General features: G+C 33.9%; 1 protein-coding gene across 17 annotated transcripts in view; it reads left to right on the forward strand.

The window, feature by feature from the left end:
• The window catches only part of ADGRL2 (adhesion G protein-coupled receptor L2), a 177,470-nt gene that overhangs the window by 18,079 nt on the left and 135,323 nt on the right, over positions 1-24,068 (forward strand). For all 17 annotated transcript variants that reach the window (XM_032633476.1, XM_032633545.1, XM_032633526.1 and 14 more), the window contains one exon: positions 13,944-14,116. In XM_032633476.1, coding sequence (XP_032489367.1) covers positions 14,044-14,116 — 73 coding nt within the window. In that variant the 5' untranslated portion in view covers positions 13,944-14,043. The remainder of the gene's footprint in view (positions 1-13,943; positions 14,117-24,068) is intronic.

Here is a 24,068-nt window from a genome sequence, read left to right on the forward strand (position 1 = left end):
GTTTCTTGCAATGCCACAGAAGTTATTATGACAGCACATGTGGTTTTAAAAATGTGGCAGAACTTCTAGTACCAAGTTTGTCAAAATTGCCAGACCGAAAGTATGTATTTACTTTCATTGGTCTTAAAGTCTATATTTTGAAATATTTATTGTGTTTTGCCCTTTACAAGAGCAGTTTTATCTATAAGCACATTTCTCATCTAGGTATCCATTACCTTTGGGGCTTTAATTCTTCATTTTAGATCAATAGCCATTTATTAAGGCCCTGCCTGAAGAAATGTACTGTATAAGGACTGTGCTCTCTAGGTACTTAAAATCTCATCAGAGAAACAGACATTTCCACAAATAATTATAATATAAGGCATACCGTAATGACATGCCAACCTGAAATTTAGAGGAAAGACTGTGGAAATATCGGGTAGGGGGAGTGAATTCAGAATGAATAATATAGAAAAAAGAATCCATTTAAGTAGAACTGAAGACAGAGGAGGATTTCAGCAGATGCAGGCTTTTTGAGGAGGAGAAGTCAGAGGTAAAGGTCAGGGAAAACAAAGGCAGAAAATGGTACCTTAAGGAGACTGTGTATGGAGGGTACAAATTGCCCAGGAAGTGGAAGGAGATGAAACTGAGATGTTAGTTAGGGGCGTGTTTATGAAGAGCCTACTGTGCTATGATTAGACTTTCTCATGAAAGCCATAAAAAGCTGTTAATATTTTTCTGTTGAGAAAGTGTTACATTTAATTGCTGACCGTCATGGTGGTGTAACCAATGAACTAGAGTAGGGAAATACTGGAGGAAACGGAACCTACTTAGAAAGTGTGGATGACAGTCCAGGTGAGTGGCAGTGGCAGTAGACAGTGTGGAAAAGTTTTGTGGTGATGGGACAGAATTTGGCCATTGATTGAACTCAGGGTAGAGGAAGAGCTAGGTTCTATACGAGTCATTCATTCCTGCCATTGGCCTGTTGAGAGCAAGGGAGGAGGAACGAGCCCATTTTTCTGACAATGCTTTGAGGTGTGTGCATTGCGCCTAAAGAATGTTGGCTGTGCAAAAATTGCTTCAGGTTGATATGTATATTTTTAATGTGACCTGTGAAAAATTATAATTTTGCTTCCTTTATAGATATCTCTAAAAATATTCTTGATTATGCATATGTTTAAGTGATATTCATGTTTTTTTAAGTGCTGATTAAAGTGAAAAATTTTATTATGTGGATCTGAGGCTGTAAGGTTTAGTTTTTTGGTTTATTTGTGTTTTATTTATTTTGTAGATTTATTAAATTTATTTTTTATTTTATATTGGAGTATAGTTGATTTACAATATTGTGCTAGTTTCAGGTGTATATTTGTGTTTTACATGAGGTTCTTGTATTCATAGCCAAAGACTATAAATTGCATAATAGGAAACTGAATAATAACTATGGTTTGATTTAAAGTATTAATAAAATCTAAATTTGTACATTGTAGCTGTAGGGTTTCAAGATTTTAATTTAGTGAAATGCCTGAACAATTTCTTGTATTTAGTTTGAGTATTATGTGAGAAGCTCGTCTTCCCAAATTAGGACAGACATATATATTGTACCATTTACAATTACCATTTAATTATTAAAACCTGTTACATTCCATATTTAATATTTAGATATCTTTCTGCAAACGAGCTGCTTAGATTTAATGTCAACATTGCTTGACTTGTATATTAAAGTCAGTTTAATTGCAAATGCTAGTCTGAGGAAGGGTGGAAAGTTAGGATTTAGAAGTAGCCATGTTTTTTCAACAGCTTTAGTAAATAAAAAATGCTAAAAAGAAATAAATCTGCAATGCCATATGCATTATAGGCAATGTCAGATACCTTAATTGCAAACTAAAGCTGAAGTTTAATTCCCAGTGTGAAATTTACTGTTTTTTCATACAGAGGTGAGATATAAGCCCAAGACTGGCATTGAATTAAGAGTGCTAACGTCAGTCCCATAATATTGGAGGAGAAAAGAGGTGTGGATTTTAATTTTTGCATTCTTTGTTCTGAATGGTGATAAAACTGTATTGTACCTTTATGCTGACCTTATTTAAAACAATTGACTTTTGGGAGGAATTTCACTGTTGGAAATGGTGTGTTCTCAAATTCAAAATATTGCTGGGAGAATATGTAGATGTGGAAGCCTACTTCATCAAAAATTTTTGCAAGAAGAAATTATCTTGCACTTCTAGTGTACTATGAAAATAAATGTCAACTTTGTTTATTTACCCCATCCTGTTTTTATTTAAAAGCAAATTTCTCAGGTATACTTAATATAGTTTTATATAATTTCACATTCTCTAATACTTTAAAAGATTTTAAGTTATTTTCAGTATTTCACTTATTGAATTTTCAAATACAGATGGTCCTCGATTTACGGTGGTTTGACTGAGGATTTTTTGACTTTACTGTGGTGCAAAAGCGATATGCATCCAGTAGAAACCGTACTTCAAATTCTAATATTTTATTTTTTCCGGGCTAGCTATATGCAGTACAATACTCTCTTGATGCTGGGCAGCGGCAGTGAGCCTCAGCTCCCAGCCACCATGACAAATATGTGTACCTATACAGTCATTCTGTTTTTCACTTTCAGTATAGTATTCAATAACTTATATGAGATATTCAACACTTTATTATGAAATAGGCTTTATGTTAGATGATTTTGCCCAAGTGTGGGCTAATGTAAGTGTTCTGAGCACATTTAAGGTAGGCTAGGCTAATATATGAGGCTCGGTAGGTTAGGTATATTAAATGTATTTGTGACTTAGATATTTTCAACTTTCATGGGTTTATAGGGATTTAATCCCATCGTAAATTGAAGGAAATCTGTATTTTAAAGAAAAACTTCATCAGGGGATTATTCTGCTGGAGTTTGGTTGGACCTGAATTGCATGTTTAGTTTTTCCACTCACTAATTGTGGACATTTTTGCTTCCTCACTGTTAGTGAGGAGGGTCAGTGGTTTTTAAAACTTCCTTGAGGAAGTTTATTTGACTTCTGCAAATGATAACAGGAAAGTATTTTATGCCAAACAATGATAAATTAAACTTGTGAAAAATAGCCGTTTTTATTATTTGTGCCTTAAATTGGCAATTCCTCAATATTTAATTAAACATTAACTATTTCAAAAAAATGCTTTTATCCAAACTTAATGAATAATGCTCCAGAGGATTTTTGGTTTTGAAAACATAGAGACTGAGTTAATTTCATTTGTGTGTATATGTATCTTTGCATGCACACTTAGCAAGCTTGGGTCAAAGGAAATCTGTCACTTCATAGTGGGTGTGAGTTTTTTTATTTTACCATGTCACACTAATGTATTTCTTTGTTACTGTAAAGCATAAATGTGTAATTCATGTTGAATCAGTATTTTGGCCTAGAAGGTTTTTTAGGAGACTAATAATGGTAGAGAGGCTTCATTAATACATATGACTATATAAAATATTATTAATGTTAACAGATGTTGCACTTTAATCCCCTAGAATGATTGTTTGGTACCAGCAGGAAATTTATTAAGCCTGAATTGTGTGAAATTGTGTGCGCATAAGCTGCTACTTAGATTGTAAAAATGCTGTTGAAAACAGTTAAAAAGTTTTAGCTGTAATTGGCAGAGAAGTATTAACTGCTCAAAGAAGTATGTGTGTATGGTTGGCCCGTGCGCCTTAACCTTTTTATCATTTATCTTCTTGTATTAATGTCACTAAATTATTAATTCATGAGTCAGGGTGGGAAGTATGAAGGTACCATTTAAATGTGTGGCAGATCTATCCTTATCGCCAGAGACATGAAAAAAGTCATTTTGTGTTATCTGTAAAATGGAAAGGACATTTTAAAATTTCATTTACAGTAATCCACTTCACTTCCAGTAAAACACCTAGATTATTACTACCATAATATAATGCTCTTATTAAAAATTTGTAACCTCCACTCTTTTGTCTTATATATATATACATATATGTACATATACATATATATATGTATATATAGATAGATAGAAAAGTTTAGCTGATGTGTTTTAAATGTGGTTACCTATTAATTGTAGCTTAGAAATATTATTCTTATGGCATGTTATAGTGTGACTATTCAATTTTAGGAAACATTAGCTTGCAGAAAGTAAAAATATTTATTATAATAGTAACAGTCAAATATTGATTGGGAAGAGCCTGGATATAAGGAATTGGAAAACTCTAAAAATCCTTTTGTTCTAACAGAAATGTATGCATTTATTGTGACTTCATAATTCTTTTGGAGTAAGATTGGTGATTCTGGCCTTGTAGAATTTTTAGCTTTATAGCAGAAATTCAACAAATTAGAATTTAGTAGTCTCCTTTTGAATACAATGTGGGACTGGGATATATCCAGTGTTTCATATGGGTGAGTAGCAGTGATGACAGAAGTTTCACGAGTTTGAAGCCACTTTTACCAACAGCTATTTGAAACCATCATACTAATGGTAGAATACCTCAGGGGTCTTGTCCAAAACCTCATTGCTTTTCAGCCTCCCATTACTTACTGTTTTGATTGGTTTTACATTCTCTCCTGCCAAAGTAGTAAGATAGGTTACTGCGGTAATGCCTTTTCTTTTCTTTTCTGGAGTTTCTCCCCAAGCACTGTAAGCTGTACATATGGCTCTGTTATACACACACTGAAACACTAATTTGTTTTGGTCAGTATAATGCTGCTTTATTTTGTTTTTCTCATTCCAGCGTAGTTAACTTACTTTACATTTAAATTAATTTCTTAAAATAACAGACTGAAGTTGGTTTGAATATTCTGGTAGATGTTGATGGTTATTGGTCAGTTCATTATTTGACCGAACTGCATTCAGTTATCTCCATCTTGTATCGGTTAATCTATAGCAGGAGTTAGTAAACTGCCTGGCTGGCAATTTTTGCAGTAAAGTTTATTGACACACAGCCATGCTTATTCATTACACGTTGTCTATGGCGGGTTTCATGCTACAAAGGGAGAAGTGTATAGTTGTGATGGAGGCTCTACGGTCCTTAAAGCCTAAAATATTTACTTATATGGTCCTCTACAGAAAAAAGTTTCCTGATCTCTTCTGTATAGTATCAGTCTACATAATTCCTTGCTTCTAATTTTTCTAAACATAATGGGATATTATTGATAGTTTTTAGCTTAAGAGAGCTGAAGAATTACTGGTTGTTATCTTTGGAAGTTATTCTTATTAAGCTCAGTTTTTTGCTTTATATGTGGAGTGGCAACGAGGGATATATTTTCCTCAAATATCAGTTTTCTGATTTGGAAAATTTATAAAAAAATAATGAAATACTGCAAAAATAGCATGTCTTTTACCAAGTAAGAGAGTCTTGGCAAGTAATTCAAGATTCTAGTCAATTTATCTCAGCTTTTTATAACCTGTGTTTCTTTTTATTGAACATTGTTTTTGTTTTTGGTTTTTTTTTGGCTGTGTTGGGTCTTCATCGCTGCGTGCGGGCTTTCTCTAGTTGTGGCGAGTAAGTGCTACTCTTCATTGCAGTGCGTGGGCTTCTCGCTGCAGTAGCTTCTCTTGTTGCGGAGCACGGGCTCTAGGCATGCGGGCTTCAGTTGTTGTGGCACATGGGCTTAGTGGTTGTGGTGCACAGGCTCAGTAGTTGTGGCTCATGGGCTCTAGAGCGCAGGCTCAGTAGTTGTGGCACACGGGCTTAGTTGCTGTGTGGCATGTGGGATCTTCCCGGACTAGGGCTCGAACCTGTGTCCCCTGCATTGGCAGGCAGATTCTTAACAACTGAGCCACCAGGGAAGTCCTTGAAATTTTAATAGAGGTTATAAAATTATATTTTAATGTTGAAAATCCCTTTTCTAAAAACCACATACCTCCCTCACTCCATGAGTCACTAGTTAAGAAGCACTAGACATAAAACATGTTATATTTTAAGTTTTTAATGAACTAAAGTTTTAAATTTTTTTAACAATCATTAAAAATGACTCAGTCCATTATGTTTTAAAATATTATCTATAAACATTTTTCTTGCCTTCCCATATGTCTTCTAATGCTCTTTAGAGGAATCAGACATGCTGACCACATAGAATATCAGTCGAACACTGGAAGTAAGAGTCTGTTCTTGTTCATTCACTTAAACTGAAACTTTATTTCTAATGTTGTTCATTAAGTTAATTTTCAGAAATAATTGATATATACTTTTTCTTTACCACTCAATAAAATACTGTTATTTTGAGTTTTGCTTGTAGACACAGAGTGTATGGTATGGAATGTAGGGCTTAATGGAGACTAACGTGGGCTAAGGCACAGGAACTTGCTTTTTCTGGAAAAAGCATGTCGTCTTGCTGTTTGATCATGTGCGTTTTCCCACAAAGGCGGAGTGTGAAATCTGTGAGCTGAATGAGTCTCAGGTTATTGTATTATGGCTGCCGATGTAATAATCTGTAATGTAATCTGTAGGTAGGTTTCAAAAAGTGTTTTTTGTAATAGCAACTCTTTTAGATGTAATTTTAAAACTCTGAATTATTAAAGTAATGGCTGAGAGATATTTTGATAAGAGACAAGCTTTTAGTGAAACATATTGCAATAACCCTTAAAAAGCTCCTTTAAGATTACTTAAGATGGAATCAGGACCATAAACATGTTATTGGAATAATTGAGAAAATAATGGAATAGTAAATTTATTGTGTATTCCTATCCTTGTGTATAGTTGCTGAACTTGAGGCTTAGATGATTGTGATTTGTCCCAGCACTCATAGTGGTAGGTTAAACCAGGATTCTAGACTGTGTTCCTCATCTCAGTCTTGGGCTCTTGTCATTAAGATGATATTGGTTGACCTAAGTACACATCTCAAGGGAAACACAGGTCTATAAACTGCTTTTATTTCTCTTTTCTTTCATTATTTTGGTATAAAATATATTTATTATCACTAAGTTTTTGGGAGTTTAACAGTTATTAATTAATTCATATTTGGGGTCTTAATCATTTTCTTATGTATTTAATTCTCCTTAGAAGATTATTAACTTTTTGAAAGTGGCAGTCATATCTTCATTTGTTTATAATCCCTTTAGAGCCTAACACAGGGCCAGTATATAAAGTAAATATAATAAATGAATAGGTAACACTCATTTCAGTGCTCAATATCAAAAATATCTGGAATGTAATCACTAGATAGTCATTGACCTAAACTGACATACATGCAATTTTACTGTTAATATTATTTATTTTATTTTAGAATTGCAAGTTGAGATGACACTATATATATTGACATAGCTTGCAGCTGAGTTTTATCATTTATTGATTACAAAAGGCAATGTGCTATATACTTCAGAAGATTTTTTTCAGCTTCTTACCGTGTGTTCTTTGTAGTTAATTTTTCACTTTTAAGTTCATTTGACATGTTTTACTCAGATTACCTCATTACCTTTAAGAAACTCCTGATGGTGATATTGATGATCTAATATACGACAGATCCTGGGTCATTATTATTTCATTTAGTGGTTGTACATAGAGACCAAGAGGGAATCTGAATATTGATTCAAAGAATGGCTAGTAACAATGATTTATGAACAAAGGATCCAGTGTAGTGAGCCAAGGATAAGATTGCATCTCGCGAGCAACATTGGATTTTTTCTTTTCTATTTGCCTGAACAGTGAAGAGACCATAATATCACAGAAGTTGACATTAAAATGTTCTTTCCATTGTTAATTATATTTGAGGAAATACTTAGGTTTATAATTTTGACTTGTAAGCAACTTCTCAGGTATTTTGGCTCATAAGAGTCATCTAGAATAATTTGTTAATTTATAACATATATCGTGAGCACTTTAAATAACATTGTAAATGAATAAAATTAAGATAGCTTAACTGGAAATACTAAAAATTAACATTTAGCTATCATTACCTAAGGGATGTTAGTTTTACTCATGTAAACATTTTGAAAATCAACTCATTATTTTTTTTGTATTTCATCACTTTCATAATCCCAAAATGACTTTGTTCTATTTGTATTTTTTATTCCAAAAGGAAAGATAATAAAACACATAAAGTGAGTAGGCTTATCTGAACTACTTAATTCGTGGCAATAGTGGTTTTAGAACATGGTCTTATATCCCAGCCCTGCTATTGTTTACTGTCCTTGTACAGGTTGTATTCTCATTTTAAGGCAAATTGGGGATAATAATTTATATTTTGCAGGTTGTTGTGAAGATTTCATGAATAATATAAGTAAACTATTTAGTTTATCTGTGTAGTTTTATCATTTTGGAGGCACCTAACTCTGTGCCAGGCAATTGTAGCTTTCTATTTAGAAAGGGTTATATTTGAGCTAGAATGTAATCTCCCTGAGGGTTAGGAGTTTTGTCTCTTAGGTTCCTCAGTACACAGCATGTAATAGATCCTCAGTAAATGTTTGCTGAATGAATAACTTAGCAACTAAGAAAGAATGTCCTTGTAATTAGCCTTGATTGGAATTCAAGCTTTGCTGCCTGCTAGCTGAGTAACTTCCAGTAAAGGAGTTAACTTTTCTGAACCTCAGACTTCTGACCTTTATGATATTGACCTTTTAAGGATTAGTGATATGTGTCTGATACAGTATTTCACGCACAGTAGGCACTCAGGAAATATTTTTGGCCTTGGTACCCATAATTTATATTCAACTCAAAAATACTGCACGAGAATTCTAGACCATTAGAAAGTTAAGAAGAAATCAAAAAAAGTTTTAACTTTGGAGAGGAGTGCTATTTAAAAATAGCTTTCCCTTTCCCCCAAATGGGGAAAAAACTAAATTCTACATTGTAGGTGTATTGTAATTTAACAATAAATACAAAATATTTTAAACCAATGGATTTATGATTTTTTTTTTGATGTAAAAGTTGGGGACACCATCAACTTTCATGTTATATAAGGTAATATTTTGAACTGGGCATGTAGCTTCGTTTTTTTCCTTTTCTTTTGATACTTCATTTGCAGCTTTATGTTCAGTCATAAAATGTCCCCTATGTTGGTTTGAAAATGACAGCCATTTGTTTTTATTATTTCAACTGGAAGCATTTTAATGAAGAGAATGGCAGACTGCCCTGCATTGTGCCTCCAGAGTCCACAGCTACAAGCCTCTTTTGCATGCTCAGCATGACTCCTAGATATCATAGCAGATAGCAGATATAATTTACTGGGAGCATTCCTGAACTCTTCTCCTTTCTACTCCTCCTGTAAGTCCTCTCACAGGAGAATTTATACCTTCATAATGATGAAGAAGTTTCAATAAAGGGTAAGATCAAAAATGAATGTTAAGGGGACTTTAGTATAAATGGTGTAATTAAAGTACTCTATATTTGATATCAATATCTGCAGAAATGAAGCAGAAAGAGGGTGGCGACTATTGGTTGGCCACATGGTTTTAAAATCGCTATTAGCATTTCCAACCCCAGCCCTATCTTTGTGAAGGGAAAGAAAATAAAGTCCAATGCGAAAAGAATGTCAAATGTCTGGAGCTAAAAAAGGCTTTCTGATTAGTGATAACAAGGGTTTACTTAGGCAACTTACTGAAAGAAAAATCCCAAGGGTGTTGATGTTTTCCCCTATGTTAACAAGAAGGGGAAATTCTGCAATTTATTTTTTATTTTCTAAATCTTTGCAGTGGGGGCAGAGTGGGGTTAATATCATCCTGTTGCTGTTGTTATTGTTGTTTTGGTAAAACATAGAAAAGCAGCTTTCTTTAGTTAGTAAATTCTGTCCCATAGTGACTGTAATTTTATAGCACAAGTTAGATCAGAAAGACTGATTTTGTACAGCTGTCTTTAGCTCTCATTTAAAATTGACATACACTTAGTGCATAGAATTTTAGGCTTACACAAAGTGTGAATGTTTCATTTTATACAGCATTAGTGCATAGTAACAAGGATGGGTAACTTTGGTAGGTTTCCTGCTTAATATGTCTCTTTGCCTTTCCGGTTCTCATACTTATGGTTGTTTGGGCGTAATATCTGGTGTTCACAGTAGTCAGTGTCCATGAGTAGAAATCAAAGATAAAGCTTTAGATATGAATTTTAGTGTCTTTGCACTTAGTAGAATATCAGCTCAGTTAACCATGTTTAGAAAAAAATAAATTATCTTATTCTCTCATTAATTTGAAGCATGCTGTATCCTACTTCTTTCATTGATGCTTTTCAACAAATGGGTTTTATTTCTTTTTTCTATTTTTGCTAGACAGATATCATATATAAGGTTAAATGTGATTTCTTAGTAATGTAACATAAATACACAAATATTAAAACTGATTAGTAATGGTTTCTTAATTTTGCTGACAGTTTAAGGCATGGGATGTTTAATGCAGCTAATAAATATAAGCAGGTTACTGTCTGAAAGGCTACAGCTAACTGTACATTGTAAGTAGTGTATAAAACATTGAGGACTGTTGGGATATAAACAATGCTGAGGCATGTTCCTGGAAGTCGTTGTTCAGCTTTGGAAGGTTTAGTATTAATGATGCATTAATTGACTTTTTACATGACAGAGTAATAGGATACTTACTCTAAAAAAAAATCTTGACAGAGGTTTGGTAGACAATGGCAGGTGGTTATAGAAACAAGGTTAGGATGAAATACTTTGAATCCCCTTATTTGAAGGATAAGAAAAGAAATAGTCACTTGTAGTTTGAGTAAAAATGTTCTGTTTCAGTTTTTATTAAGCAGTGAACTGTTACTTAGCATTATGTGGGGTTTCATCTGTGCCTTTACTCTCCCAATTTTTCCCTGAAGTTCTTGGGAAGAGTTTTTCTAAAAATCTAAGGACAAACTGGTTTTCAATATGGGGAGTCACTTAATCTTTTCTGTTTGTTGAAAGAAAGTTTAATAGCCCTTTTCTGGTTTTGTTCCTTGTTTTTGTTCTTGTTTTGCATTGTGAGACACTTATACTGAGCTTCATTTTGCAGGTAGCTATATAGTCTGTTGGCTACATCTATGCCAGTGAGTGTGTTGTGGCTCCAGTTTGATTTAGGAGCAATGTTTTCTTGGGATTAGTTTCACCATGTTTGATTATTTATTCATTCTATCCTTAGCTGATTATGGTCTGCTAAGTATTTCAGTTTTCATTAAATTTTTTAATGGAAGGTTGTTTTTAATTTGGATCACAGCAGTAAAATCTTTTGACTGTTTTCAAAATTGCATTTAAAGCTTGAACTTTAGAAAATAATTTTATTTGATGTGAAAGTGATTTGATGTAGATAGCAGAATGAGAAAAATAAATTTGATATTCTTTTACTCATTGCACAGACAGATGGATGGACTTAAGCTTTATTTGGGCGAAAGAAGCCATGATTTTATTACATTCCAGAATCTCTTTCTGTTTGTTAGAAACAGTCATATATACTAAGTCTCATAGTTGACTAGAGCGTATAGTTAAAATCAGTTCATAAAATATTCTATCCTGGCCAGAGACCACAAAAGAGATCTGGGTTGTGTGGTTTCCTCCTCCTTTTCCCTTCACTAACAGAGGTTTTCCTATCTTGGCAGCTGTTTCTTACAAGGCAGTCGCCAGTCCCTGATTTCTTCCTTCTCTTTCTTCCCACAAACAAGGACTCTTTCAAATAGCGGATGACCAAAGACAGACCGATCTTGGATCGCTTTAAGAAAGTGGAAATGTGTTCAAAGGTTGTGCATGTGGGCACGCAGCCTGTATACATTAGTTCATTGAAAGGAAAGTACCCATTACAACCAAAACCTGGGTAGTCAGGATTCTTTGCTTAAATCGGGAGCATTCCAAAGGCTGACTTAATTACTACAAGTAAAATTAATGCACCTCTTCCACACATTAAAATTATTCTAATTGCTTGAGCCAATCATTGACCAGTCTGTGGGAAGTAAGAAATTGTTCACTGATTAGCCCTTTTGATATGACAGGCCATGAAATTATCTGACTTCTCTCTGTGCTTTATATAAAATAGCTTGCAGTTTTAAGGCAGGTACTTTGCACAGCAGTTGTAAATGGAAGTTTTACTTTTGATTTTGTCTTTTGAATAGTCTTTGGGAGCTCAGTGAAAAATGAATAGAGAGGCAGCCAGTTTTTCAGGGTTGCGTGCCATGTGTCTCCTCCGTCAGATTAATTTTTGATGTATCATTCTTCTTTTTATATTTTTGGCATGCAGAGGAGGAAGCTTGCTTTTCCCTTTGTTTTTGTTTTATATCTAAGAACATCTGAGGTGTTCTTAGAACTTGGTAATGCCAGTTCTGATTCCCTCATTATGATACGTAATTGTCACAGGTTTCAGAGGGAGCTAAAAAAACTGGGCTGATTATGGATCATGGAGGTGTATATGGAAGCAGTTTTATCTCAGAAACTATAGGCATGATAAAATAAGCTTCTTATGACAAAAATATCTTGCTAGTTCCTTTTGTGGTTTTATGGGTCTTCATATTTAAACACTAGATAATGACTTCAGATTAATTTTTTACCTTCTTTCTGTGTGTTGGTGAAGCAAGATAGTGACTTTGTAGCATGAGTGTTCCAAACCATTTAGCATCTGACCCCTTTTCCATTGAAGTTACATTGTAGGGAAGTGATAGCAGAATATAGTGACCTGCTAATAGAATCACATATGATGCATTAAGAATGTAGCAAATGCAGAGTAGCTCAGATAATGTGAAATAGAGAACTCAAAAGTTATCTAGGGAAATTTGGTTTTCTAAATTTTCTTTATGCTTTAGTGATAGCATCTAAATTATGTAAGAGTTCATTTGATTTGCGTTATAGACACAACCTCATGTAACTTTCAGTGCTCCACTTAAAAAAAAATCTTTATTTGCACCAGGTTAAGGATAGCATGGGAGAACTTTAAAGGAAGAATTTGTAATTTCTTTACCCTCAGAAGCTAGATCAGGAGGCTGTATATATTTTGGAACTGCCTTCATAGTATGTGTGTATTGTAAGGCTGGTATTTACTCTTTGATTCCTCACGCTACCCCAGAAAGCAGTAAAACACTTCAGTAGAACCCAGCAAATAACCTGGTTTCACGTGATCCTGGGAACTTAGAAATGCTGATTAAATCACTTCTGAAGTTTTTGTATCCTCTGCATTTGAAGAACTGTGTCCTTAAGGGCTAGTCAGAATTAAACTTGGCTCTTAGTTTTTATATTCTTTGCCACCCCTCCCTTGGTTTTTAAAAAATAGTGATGCAACCTTGGAGGTATAATCATCATGGTCTGCGGTTTTATTTTCGTCCAGTGGATGGACTAAACTACTCAAGGATATGGGTTTGATCTTACTAAGTTTTGCTGTAAGAAAAACTGATACATGAAAATCTAAAAGTTTAAAACGAAATAGTAAAGAGCAATCATTTTATTAAACTGCTCCCTTTATGAATAACTAGTAGCCAGATAACAGTTTGCTATGTGGTGTTTGGAATGCCATTATGATATAAAGTACAACCATATATTAAAAATTGTACACCCTTGAATAGAAAAATAAACTGTTTCATTATATCTGTAATGTACTTTGCAAGGTAACAGGATAAAAGAGTAGATAATACTGCTGTTACTGTCATTAGAAACAAAGAAAGTGTATGTATTTATGAAATTTTGTTGGAGGTATTGTGTACCAAAGCTAGTACTTTGATAAAATGACTAATACGTGACATTGAAAGGCAGATATATTATTCTAGAATAACTTTTTAATCTTTTCAAAGAAAAATTTATCTTTGGAAATTATATAACTATTATGTGAATTCATATATTCTGATTACCTTTAAGTTTGGGGGGTTTTGATTGTTTCCAGAATGCAAAGCTCAGATATCCAGTGTATAGGAGCAACTTCCTGTTGCATACAGAATCAAAATATATGCCCTTTTTTTTATACTTAGGAGAAGGAGGGAGGAAAGGAGGGAAAGAGAGGAGTTGTTGTTATTATTGTTTTTTCATCTTTTGTGACATTGCAGGACCATAGAGTAAATGATGGATTTGTTTGTTTTTCAGATATGAGGATCAATGATGCAGACTGCTGGGTTCGATGAAGCTGGACATTTATAACTAGATTCATTAAGGAATACAAAGAAAATATTTAAAGGGATCAATAATGGTGTCTTCTGGTTGCAGAATGCGAAGCCTGTGGTTTATCATTATAATCAGCTTCTTACCGAATACAGAAGGTAAGGTAACAGTTTAAATTTTATTTTTTAAGTTCAGGAGAACTTAAACTATGCAATCTTTTTTTTTTTATGTAGAAGTGGCTCGAATGAGTATTTTTTATTATTTTAGAATTAAGTGTTAAAAAGATTTCCTGAATGTCATATTCTTTTTCTGGTGGTTGAATTATTTTCATTACACAGCTATATATTATAGAAAGTGATAGAAATCTGAATGTATATTTTACATACATTTATAAATATAATCATTGTAAATAATCCTGAGAGAACTAAATGAAAGCTTTGCTTTGGTATATATGTTACACTTGTTGACTGAATTTATGCCAGTAAAATTGAAAATATTTTGTGGCAACTCTTTGATTTCATCTTTAGTTTTGTGTGCTACTTAAGTGTGGTCATTGTTCTAAAACTTCTAAATAAATTCTTTTTATATTTTCTGGAAAAAGTTATTTTTTGTAGTGCTTCCTTTCTAATGTTATCTTTATTGGAAACAGACCTGATTTTTAAAGAAGTAAAGACACTTTAGAGGGTTAATGAAATAGTTGAAACCATAATTACTTTATGGATTTTCTGGTATCCATTATTTCTTTAGTCTCACATGTTATTTCCATGTGAAAATAACACCCTTCCAGGTGCTTTTTACAGAGCAGGTCAGAAGTTATTGTGGGGCTAAGATGTGTTAATTTCATAGCTAGTTGGTAGTGGCAGTCATTGTATTCAGCATGAAATTATATTAAACTTGTAAAATCTGTGAAAGAGTGCAAAATCTCAGAGAAATGCATGTAAAATATAATGGATTTTTGGGTCACAATTAAATATTTTTGAAGAAAATGTCTTGGAATTTTTAAGTTGGCTATATATGTACTTTTAAATGATCCCATTTATACCTGTTAATAAAATCGGAGATGGAAAAAAAGGCATACTGTCAACTAATAGATAGAAGCTTATTATTCTAATGTCTTTGTAATAAGCTTCAAAATGTTAACATTTTTCCGAAAGAATTCTGTTTGAATTGCTTGTTCCAAAATTATGTTTCATCACTTCTCCTTGCTGTCCCAGTCCCCTACTTTCAATATATTGACATAACTTAATAATATAATTCAGATAAATAACAAGTTGAGAAAAATTTTAACATAAGAACTTCTGTATTCAGAAAGTAAATAATGCTCACTTGGGTTTGTCACACATGAAAGTTACAAATGGGTTAATATTTTATTTTCAGAAGATATTGCTCTTTGCATCAGAATTGAAAGATACATCAAATCTGACATTAAAATGTAATGTCTGAATGAATAGTACTGTAATGATAAACAACGAGCAGAAACTGAGTTAATAATATGAATCTCTGGCTTGGATTGTTATGAAAATCTTGTGTATAGTCTATAATTTTGCATCTGTTTTTTTAGAGGGAAAAACTAACTGAATTCCTGCTGTTATGTTTGAATGTTTTTATACATTTTAAAAGATTCCAGGTGTAGATCAGTGGCTCATTAGTCCACATAATAAAAAGTTTTCCAATCAAGATAGAGACTACTTTGCTGGCACAGTAGCTTAACTCAGCAGGGGGCTAGCAAACCAGAGACTTTCATGAGATACTGCAGTTTTATTTCTAGTGTCACCTATCAGGTCAGGATGCATATCTGTTGTTAAGAGAAATTTCATTTTTGGCTCATCAGGTCAGGGGGTGTTGCTTTTGAAGCAGTCCCCTCCTCCAGGTAAAAAGAACCTAGGACGAACCCACACTACTAACTGTGAGGGTATACAGAGTTACTGTGCACTTCACTGTTAGAACATTGATCCAGCGTCACATGGTCTTGTCTTAGAAAAGTTTTACGCGACATGATAGTCCATTATTGCCAGCAAGCAGATAATGCTTTGTGAACACCTATAGAGAAAACCAGTCAAAGTGGGGTATGAGAGCACAGGAAAGAAGATATAAATTTAATTATTCAGCCATTAAGTTTCTTCAGGGCCCTTACATGATTGTTACTTTTTCAAATCTTATAGCTATGAGCACTTTTTTTATCAGCTCCTGGATATTTGCCGGTAAGCTCAGATAAGGTTTTCTAGATGGTTTCCTCCCTCCTTCCTCATTTATTGAGTGACTAAATTGAGCCAGGTGCTTGGGGTTCAAAAATGCACAAGGCACAGGTCCTGCTCTTCAGGAGCTTGTGGTTTTGTGCAGGGGTCAAAACCTCAAACACCTACCTATTTGGCCAAGCAGGCAAAGTAACTTGAGTGCGGCAGGCCAGTGGAGGTCTGCAGCAAGCAGGAAAGAACCTGGAGGAACCATGGTTGCCTTTCCAGTGTTTAGCCTGGTTTTGCCAGTCTTCTCAATAGAAACCAGTCGTTAGATTTTTAAGTAGTAGCAACTAAAGATTTTGTTTTTAAACACAACAAGCCTGTGTATTGTATTCAGCCATGGACCATGCCTTCCTTTTCAGAGCTTTCTTTTCTCCTGTTTACAGTAGTGTTTTACATTAGTGTATGATTTTAAAGGCTTAACATAATTTTGGATTTGTTTTACATCTGTATATATGAGAGGTAAATTTCCATATACGTAAGGAGGAATTATGTATTTGTTCTAAGTCCAGGCAAACATTATAAATACGTCATGTTTTATGTGCATGTTAAAGAGCAAATCCCTACACATTTTTTTTTTAAGTTTTACCATGGTAAAAGCTAATTATATAAAGGTTTAATTGTTAGAATTAGCTTATCTTCTCCATTTCTGTCAATTAGTGTTTAAGAATAAAGTCTTACCTGTTAAAATGTACTGGTTTTTGCAAAGTAGGAACAGTGTTTTATTTATTCTTAAAGTCTCTCCTGTGTTTTTTTGAAAATTATGTTTAGAATTTTCAAATAAAAAATGATTTTAAAAGACCAAACTTCCACAATATTTTGTAAGTTTTTTTAGAATTTATTTTACTCTTAGAGGACTAACATCTAGCCCTTTAAAAATCAGTTTTGTTGAGAAACTGGGGTGCTTTGATTCTTTTGGCCAATTTTTACAAGCCAAGTAACCCACTGTGGAAACATGTATCAGTAAGTAGGAAAGTAAATTGAATTTTTGTGTCCTAGAGAATTAAATTATGCTGTATAATGGAGCCCTGGCCAGCATAAGTCAGATATATGAAGGCTTGCTCAAGTGACAAGTTACAAATAATAGCAGTTCTTCAGCGAAGTAGGTAATATGGATTTCAGGTTGAATTCTTTATGCAGTGAGTATGTAATTAGATTTCATTAGTCGAAATTTTAGTTAATTAACTTGAATTACATTGTTGCTTATCCTTATTTCACAGAAAATATTATGCCAGGTAAAAATGCCACATAGATACAGCTTTACATATTTATTTATATACATCAAGAAAATTTAAGAACATAGCTGTAGAAATAGTATCTTAGCAGTTTTTACTGTACTTTTAAATTCTCTAAGCACATTTTACAATGATTTTTGTGTTAATTATGTCTTAGTAAAAAATGATGTTTGGCTGTAGGGTCTTTTTGCTAGTTGCGTGGCAGGAAAATAGTAGATCTAGGGGTCACTTATGAATTTAAAAAACCTGTTTTGGCTTATAAATATTTTTTTCAGAATGGTCTATAATTTAGTGGAAGGAATAGTAACTTCGTTCTCCAAGGTTAAACTTAAGAAAGATTAGAATAATTCAGACCTATATTCTTTTTATCTTTCATTCTTTTATTGATGCATACATGTAATAAAATGTACAGAATTTATATTTACACACACACACATACATAGAATGTCACCTTCACAAGGGCAGGGATCTTTTTTGTTGTTCATCAACATGCAAATACCTAGAACAATGCCTGGCTTATGGTAAGCACTTATTCTGTATCCGTCACTGAATAGCATAAATCTTTGAAGAGGGTCGTGGTCTTAATAGTTGGTAGAGGGACAATAAACCGTTGTAATAACAGGGTGATAAGTGCCATGATGGTGATACTCCAGAAGCATTGGGTGTGTGTCAAGAAATGCTTCCAGCCTGAAGTGATGATGATTCTTGAGCTGAATCTCAGTATGAGCTGCACAAGCTAGGTAAAGGCAGTGGTGAGCATGGTGGTGGAGAAAAAACCAACCGAGAGAGAACAGCATGGATGTGAAATAAAGTATTGCAGTAGTTCTCAAACTTGAGCATAAGAATCACCTAGAAGGTCTGGGGTGGGGCCCAAGCATTTGCATTTCTGAAAATTTTCTGGGATGAGGCTCATGTTGCTCAGCATCACACTTAAGAACCACTGTAATCTGGTGTGTGGGTAGTTGAGGTGAGGTATATGGTTGCATGGCTTGCATCTTTAAAAAAGTTAATTTGGAGTATACTTTTGTCATTTTAGATACCAATATTCAGTGTTAAATTATGCCATATTTAGTATATATGGAGATTAATTCTAGTGCTTGCTTGTTGATTTTTTTCTTCTCCCCACTTTTCCTCCCCACTTCCCACCCTATTTCATCCTCTTTTGCTTCTTTTTCCAGTGTTTAGAAAGGTTGACTTATCCATAATCTCTGTTGATTCACTAATAGGTCTATTGCTGGTAGAAAAGTGTTATAAAATCAGGGTGTTACACACAGACCTTAATAACACTGTATTGCTTGGCTGCTTAATTTTTGCAAACCTCCATATTCTGACAGAAAAGACTGCATCAAATATTTATTTAATAAATCTGTTATGAAGTAATTTGCTAAAAGTAAAGAGGTCATAAACTTGTCCAAACAGAAGTAAATTTTTGAAATACTGATTTTACATTCATATTAGACATTTATCACCGTTACTATTATATTTTGAAATAATCAATAGTGTATTAAAGGTGGCTTAATTAAAAGCACAGGAGACATGTAAAGCACCTTAATTTTTCTGAACGGTAATTGTGTTCATTACTCCTTACTAAGTAATTTCAATTTCAATCGTGATGAATCTCTTGCCTCATTATTTGAATTAATGTACCTTTTCACTTTTTTATATGCTAGGTCGTGGTATTAGAGAATAAGATAATACAAATGATTGAGCACATCTGAGTATTAATGTAGAACTGGTAGTTCTCAACGAACTTTTTCTTTTGTTTTTTTTTTGCGGTACGCGGGCCTCTCACTGTTGTGGCCTCTCCCGTTGCGGAGCACAGGCTCCGCGGCCATGGCTCACGGGCCCAGCCGCTCTGCGGTATGTGGGATCTTCCCAGACCGGGGCACGAACCCGAGTTCCCTGCATCGGCAGGCAGACTCTCAACCACTGCGCCACCAGGGAAGCCCTCAAAGAACTATTTATCTGCCACATTACTAAGGGAGTGTCTTACTGAAACATATGCTTGGTACCCTATGGTAGTCTTTATTTTCTTTTCACCTCCTGCAAGACAGAGAACGACATATGACAGCCGTGCAGTCTACATGTATTAGACATCAATGTGGATTAGTGAATATTTCATGACATCTTTCAACCCTATTCTTTTACTCCTTTTGTCAACTTGACAGAAGTGATTCCAGGAGAATATCTAGCCTTGGCCCCGGGATCTTTTGGCTAAAATGTAAGGCTGAGAAGGGAATTCCATGTAAGAGCTTCTGGAAGCAAAAACATTTATAATCCCTCCTTATGATCATGGGACTCTCCTGAATTTGACCTTTATGTTTGCTATTGTTCTTGCTTTGAGGGTTTATTTTTCCTAAAAGCTTTCCCCTCCTCCTGATTTTGAATGTAATACATTCTTATGAGAAAAGATAAAAAAATAAGAAAATTAAGATAAGCATTTAAAATTTTTCATAATTCTAGACCTTGATATAACCACCATACATTTCCTTCTTTTTTCCCAACACACATGATAAAAACAAAATTACAATGTATAAAACAAAATTAGGTTCTTCATTTCCATATACCTTTATATTCTGATTTTTTCCACTTTATTATCATAACTTGTATTACCCTGTCATTATATATTTAGATAATAGATTTTAACAGCTGCATTGTAATTTATCATGTATATGTCAAAACTGATTTAATCCTCCCTCTCTGCCTGTTGGCCATTTGAACCTAATTTCTTTCAAGTATAAGTAAAATAAATATCTGTATGTCTTTTTCATCATATTTGGTTGTTTCCTAGGACTGGAATTCTAGAACTCTGATTATTATATCAGGCGTGTATACATCTTCCAAACTGGCTTTTTGGAAGGGTTATACCAATGTTCTCTTTGACGACTGTGTGAAAGTATCAATCTATATGCTTTACCAGCACTGATTTTAAATTTTTAAAAGAATTGACACTTAGATATGTGAAGAAGGATATCTGATTGTAATTTAAATTTCTAATTTGAGGGATAATTGTGAGGACAAAAACATTTTGTATGGATTTACTTATTGGCCATTTGTAATTTTGATGTGAATTTTTTTGTTCACTACCTTTGCCAGTTTTTCTGTTTATGTTATTATAGCTTTTCTTATTTTTTAAACCCTTTGATGATATCCTTTTGTGATTTTTATTATGAAAAATGTATTTGTTTGCCTTTTAATTCATACTGATTTTTTTAATGAAAATTTCAAACAGAAGAGTTTTATAAAATAATACTAGTCACAGATTTAACAATTACCAATATTTTACTTGATTTGCTTTATTTACCCCCTTTTCCTCTTTCCTTACTTTTTGATGTTTAGTTCTTTTGTGAGATCTTCCATTATTTTTATCCTTAAAAATCTTGAGATTAGTTAAATATTTATTCACTTGCATTTCCCTGTAGTTCTTATGTGTTTTTTTTTTTTGTTTTTTTTTTTAATTTATTTATTTATTTATGGCGGTGTTGGGTCTTCGTTTCTGTGCGAGGGCTTCCTCTCTCTAGTTGCGGCGAGCGGGGGCCACTCTTCATCGCGGTGCGCGGGCCTCTCACTATCGCGGCCTCTCTTGTTGCAGAGCACAGGCTCCAGACGCGCAGGCTCAGTAGTTGTGGCACACGGGCCTAGTTGCTCCGCGGCATGTGGGATCTTCCCAGACCGGGGCTCGAACCCGTGTCCCCTGCGTTGGCAGGCAGATTCTCAACCACTGCGCCACCAGGGAAGCCCTCTTATGTGTTTTTATTTAAAATTTTAATCCATTAGGAATTAACTTTGTTATCAGGTGAGAGACAAGGGAGTAAACTAATATTAATCATTTGGAATGAATCAGATTTTAACTAACACAGTAGATAAAGTTAGGACATACCTAAATTAAAAATGGATAATAGAAAACAGTTTAAAAAAAAAGAGAGAGGGAAATGAATATAATTTATGTTTACACAGAATGAACTGTGCATGAAAATGTTACTGTTCTTTTGATTCCAATAATAATGCTACTGAAATGATTTTGTTTTGCATCTAGTCTATTTAATAAAGTTTATTTTTAAGGTACTTTTGTTGTTGAGAGAAAGAGAGCTAGTGAGAGAGAGAGAGAGACAGAGACAGAGACAGAGAGACAGAGACAGAGAGACAGAGAAGCAAAAAGCAAGACAATAGAGATTAAAATACCCTATAGTGAAGTTCTCCATTTTGGGAATTTGGGAATGTCAAGAAACACCACAATTTCTTGGAAAAAATAGAGGGATTCAGATAAAGTAGAGTTTTGTTTTGCATAAGGGTTTAATCAAAAAAAGAGGTTAAGTAAAATTCTCATTTATTTTGCTGGTTATTTATAGAGTACTTCTTACTATGGCTTTTTATCTGTCTCTTTGTATCTAATATATGTGTGTGTGTTTATATTAATAATCATTAGTTCTCTCTCCCCTTCCTGATTCTATTTTTTCTCTTTGTAGTATTAAAATCTAAACCAGGTTTTGATTAGAGTCAATATAATATGTTATTAAGAGTCAGGGACTTAATAACTTAGTCAAACACAATGAAAAGGATGGATAGGGGCATTGCTGGTGGTTGTGGGGAGAGAGCTCTCTGCTGGATTTTAAGACACCCACTTTTAAATGACAGAATGCTGTAATGAGGTGATTGGTGGTAGCAGGTTGATTTCCAAAGTTGTAAGTAAAGTGAAGGAGACAGGTGGTGCCGGTTAAGTGTATTCTATTGTTTACGGAAAGTACTTTTTATAATTTTCTTTTTTGGTTGTTTGTAGTAGATAAGTTGAATACCTGAATTTGTTTCCAGGCAGAAAGAAAGGAAATGGGATCCAGTGCAAGGATAGAGAGGCTCATCAGCAAAGGAACATGTATATTTTGATATAGGGAGAGGAAGATTTAGGAAGAGATGTTTACAGGAGAAGAAATTTAAGGGAGGTCATGCTGGATGTTTTTAATCTTCTTTATCTATAACAGTGCACCTCAAAATTTACATATAATTGGGGATCCTGTTAAAATGTAGATTCTGATTCAGTAATCTGGGATGGTCCTTGAGAGTCTGCATTTCTAATAACCTCCCACGTGATGCTGAGGCTGCTGGTCTGTGAGAGGACATCTGTATCAAGGAGTGTTAGGTATTAAAATGTTTAGTCTAGAAAATCAGATTTTGCATGATAGTGATTTCTACCTTTGCAAATTAGGGTTTATTTCTTACCTTAACAACACAGTTGAAATATAGAAATAACATCACTTTCAGTTTTATAATTCAGTTTATTTAAAAAAGGAACTAAGCTACCTTGCAACATTTTACTGCACTTTTTTTTTTTTTTTTTTTTTTTTGCGGGCCTCTCACTGTTGTGGCCTCTCCCATTGCGGAGCACAGGCTCCGGACGCGCAGGCTCAGCGGCCATGGCTCACGCGCCCAGCCGCTTCGCGCCATGTGGGATCTTCCCGGACCGGGGCACGAACCCGTGTCTTCTGCATCGGCAGGCGGACTCTCAACCACTGCGCCACCAGGGAAGCCCTTTACTGCACATTTTTGTATTTTGTTACACTTTTAGTCCTATTTTATATGCTTTCTATTGACCTTTTATCTGATGATTTGTATTGAAAAATCCCTGAGTAACAATGCAGCCTGACCCTTTCTCCCTACTATTTTCCTCTGTTCCCCATTGATCTGCCCTGCTTTCATTCTGTTACATGGAAACATCATTTGAATAGCATTTTACTATAAATGTTAGTACTTAAAGTAACATTACAAAATCATGTAATGCAAAGTGTATATTATTAACCCATTTAGGAAAAGTTTATATTTCACTGATTTTTCAAAGTCAGCATATTTTAAAAACTAAGAATTGCTGTCATTTTCACGTCAGTATTAATACCCTGACATGTTAACACCATAAAAGGGTATAGGATGGGAGTACTTGAATGTAAACTGGTTATCAAAAAAACAGCTCTGCTTAAGATCTAGCAATTTTTCCACTTTATAGTATTATACTTAATCAAAGATTTTATTTATTAGTAGTAGTGGACATGATTTTATTTTCTCTTCCTGTCAGAGATAAAGATAAGTTACTGATCTGATTTATTTTAGCTTTACTATAATACAAATCACAAATTACATTTATTTCTTCATGAAGTTCATTAGATTCATGATCTTTTTAAAGCCAGATAAAAAGTAAGTAAATAGCAAATTTTAAACATATATAGGTATCTTAGAGATCAAAATAGTTTTACAAAATTTTTTGGTAGAATTGAAGAATTTTAGACTTAGAATCTCAAGTTGGAGATTAGCAGTGTAGAAGTTTTCAGTTTACTGATGCAGAAACAGGCCTGCCAAGATTGTTCCTTTGCCAAGCTCTCCTTACTACCAGTCCATTTTTCTTTCTGTAGAACTTAATGTTTAGCCTCAGATCATTGGTGTATTTTCTTGCCTCATGAGGTTGTCACTCAGAATGTTTGATATAATTTAAATATATTGCTTAATATTGTTTAACTTAATGGTGATCAGAAAAAAATTCACTTATTTCAAAGCTTTTAAAATCATTACTATTTCAGGTTAAAAACTGTATTAAGATTGACTGTATTTTGCAATGTATGTAACATATGTATTACAGAAGGACCAGTCTTGCTAAC

This window comes from Phocoena sinus, chromosome 1 (assembly GCF_008692025.1).
Source record: "Phocoena sinus isolate mPhoSin1 chromosome 1, mPhoSin1.pri, whole genome shotgun sequence".
Classification (NCBI taxonomy): domain Eukaryota; kingdom Metazoa; phylum Chordata; class Mammalia; order Artiodactyla; family Phocoenidae; genus Phocoena; species Phocoena sinus.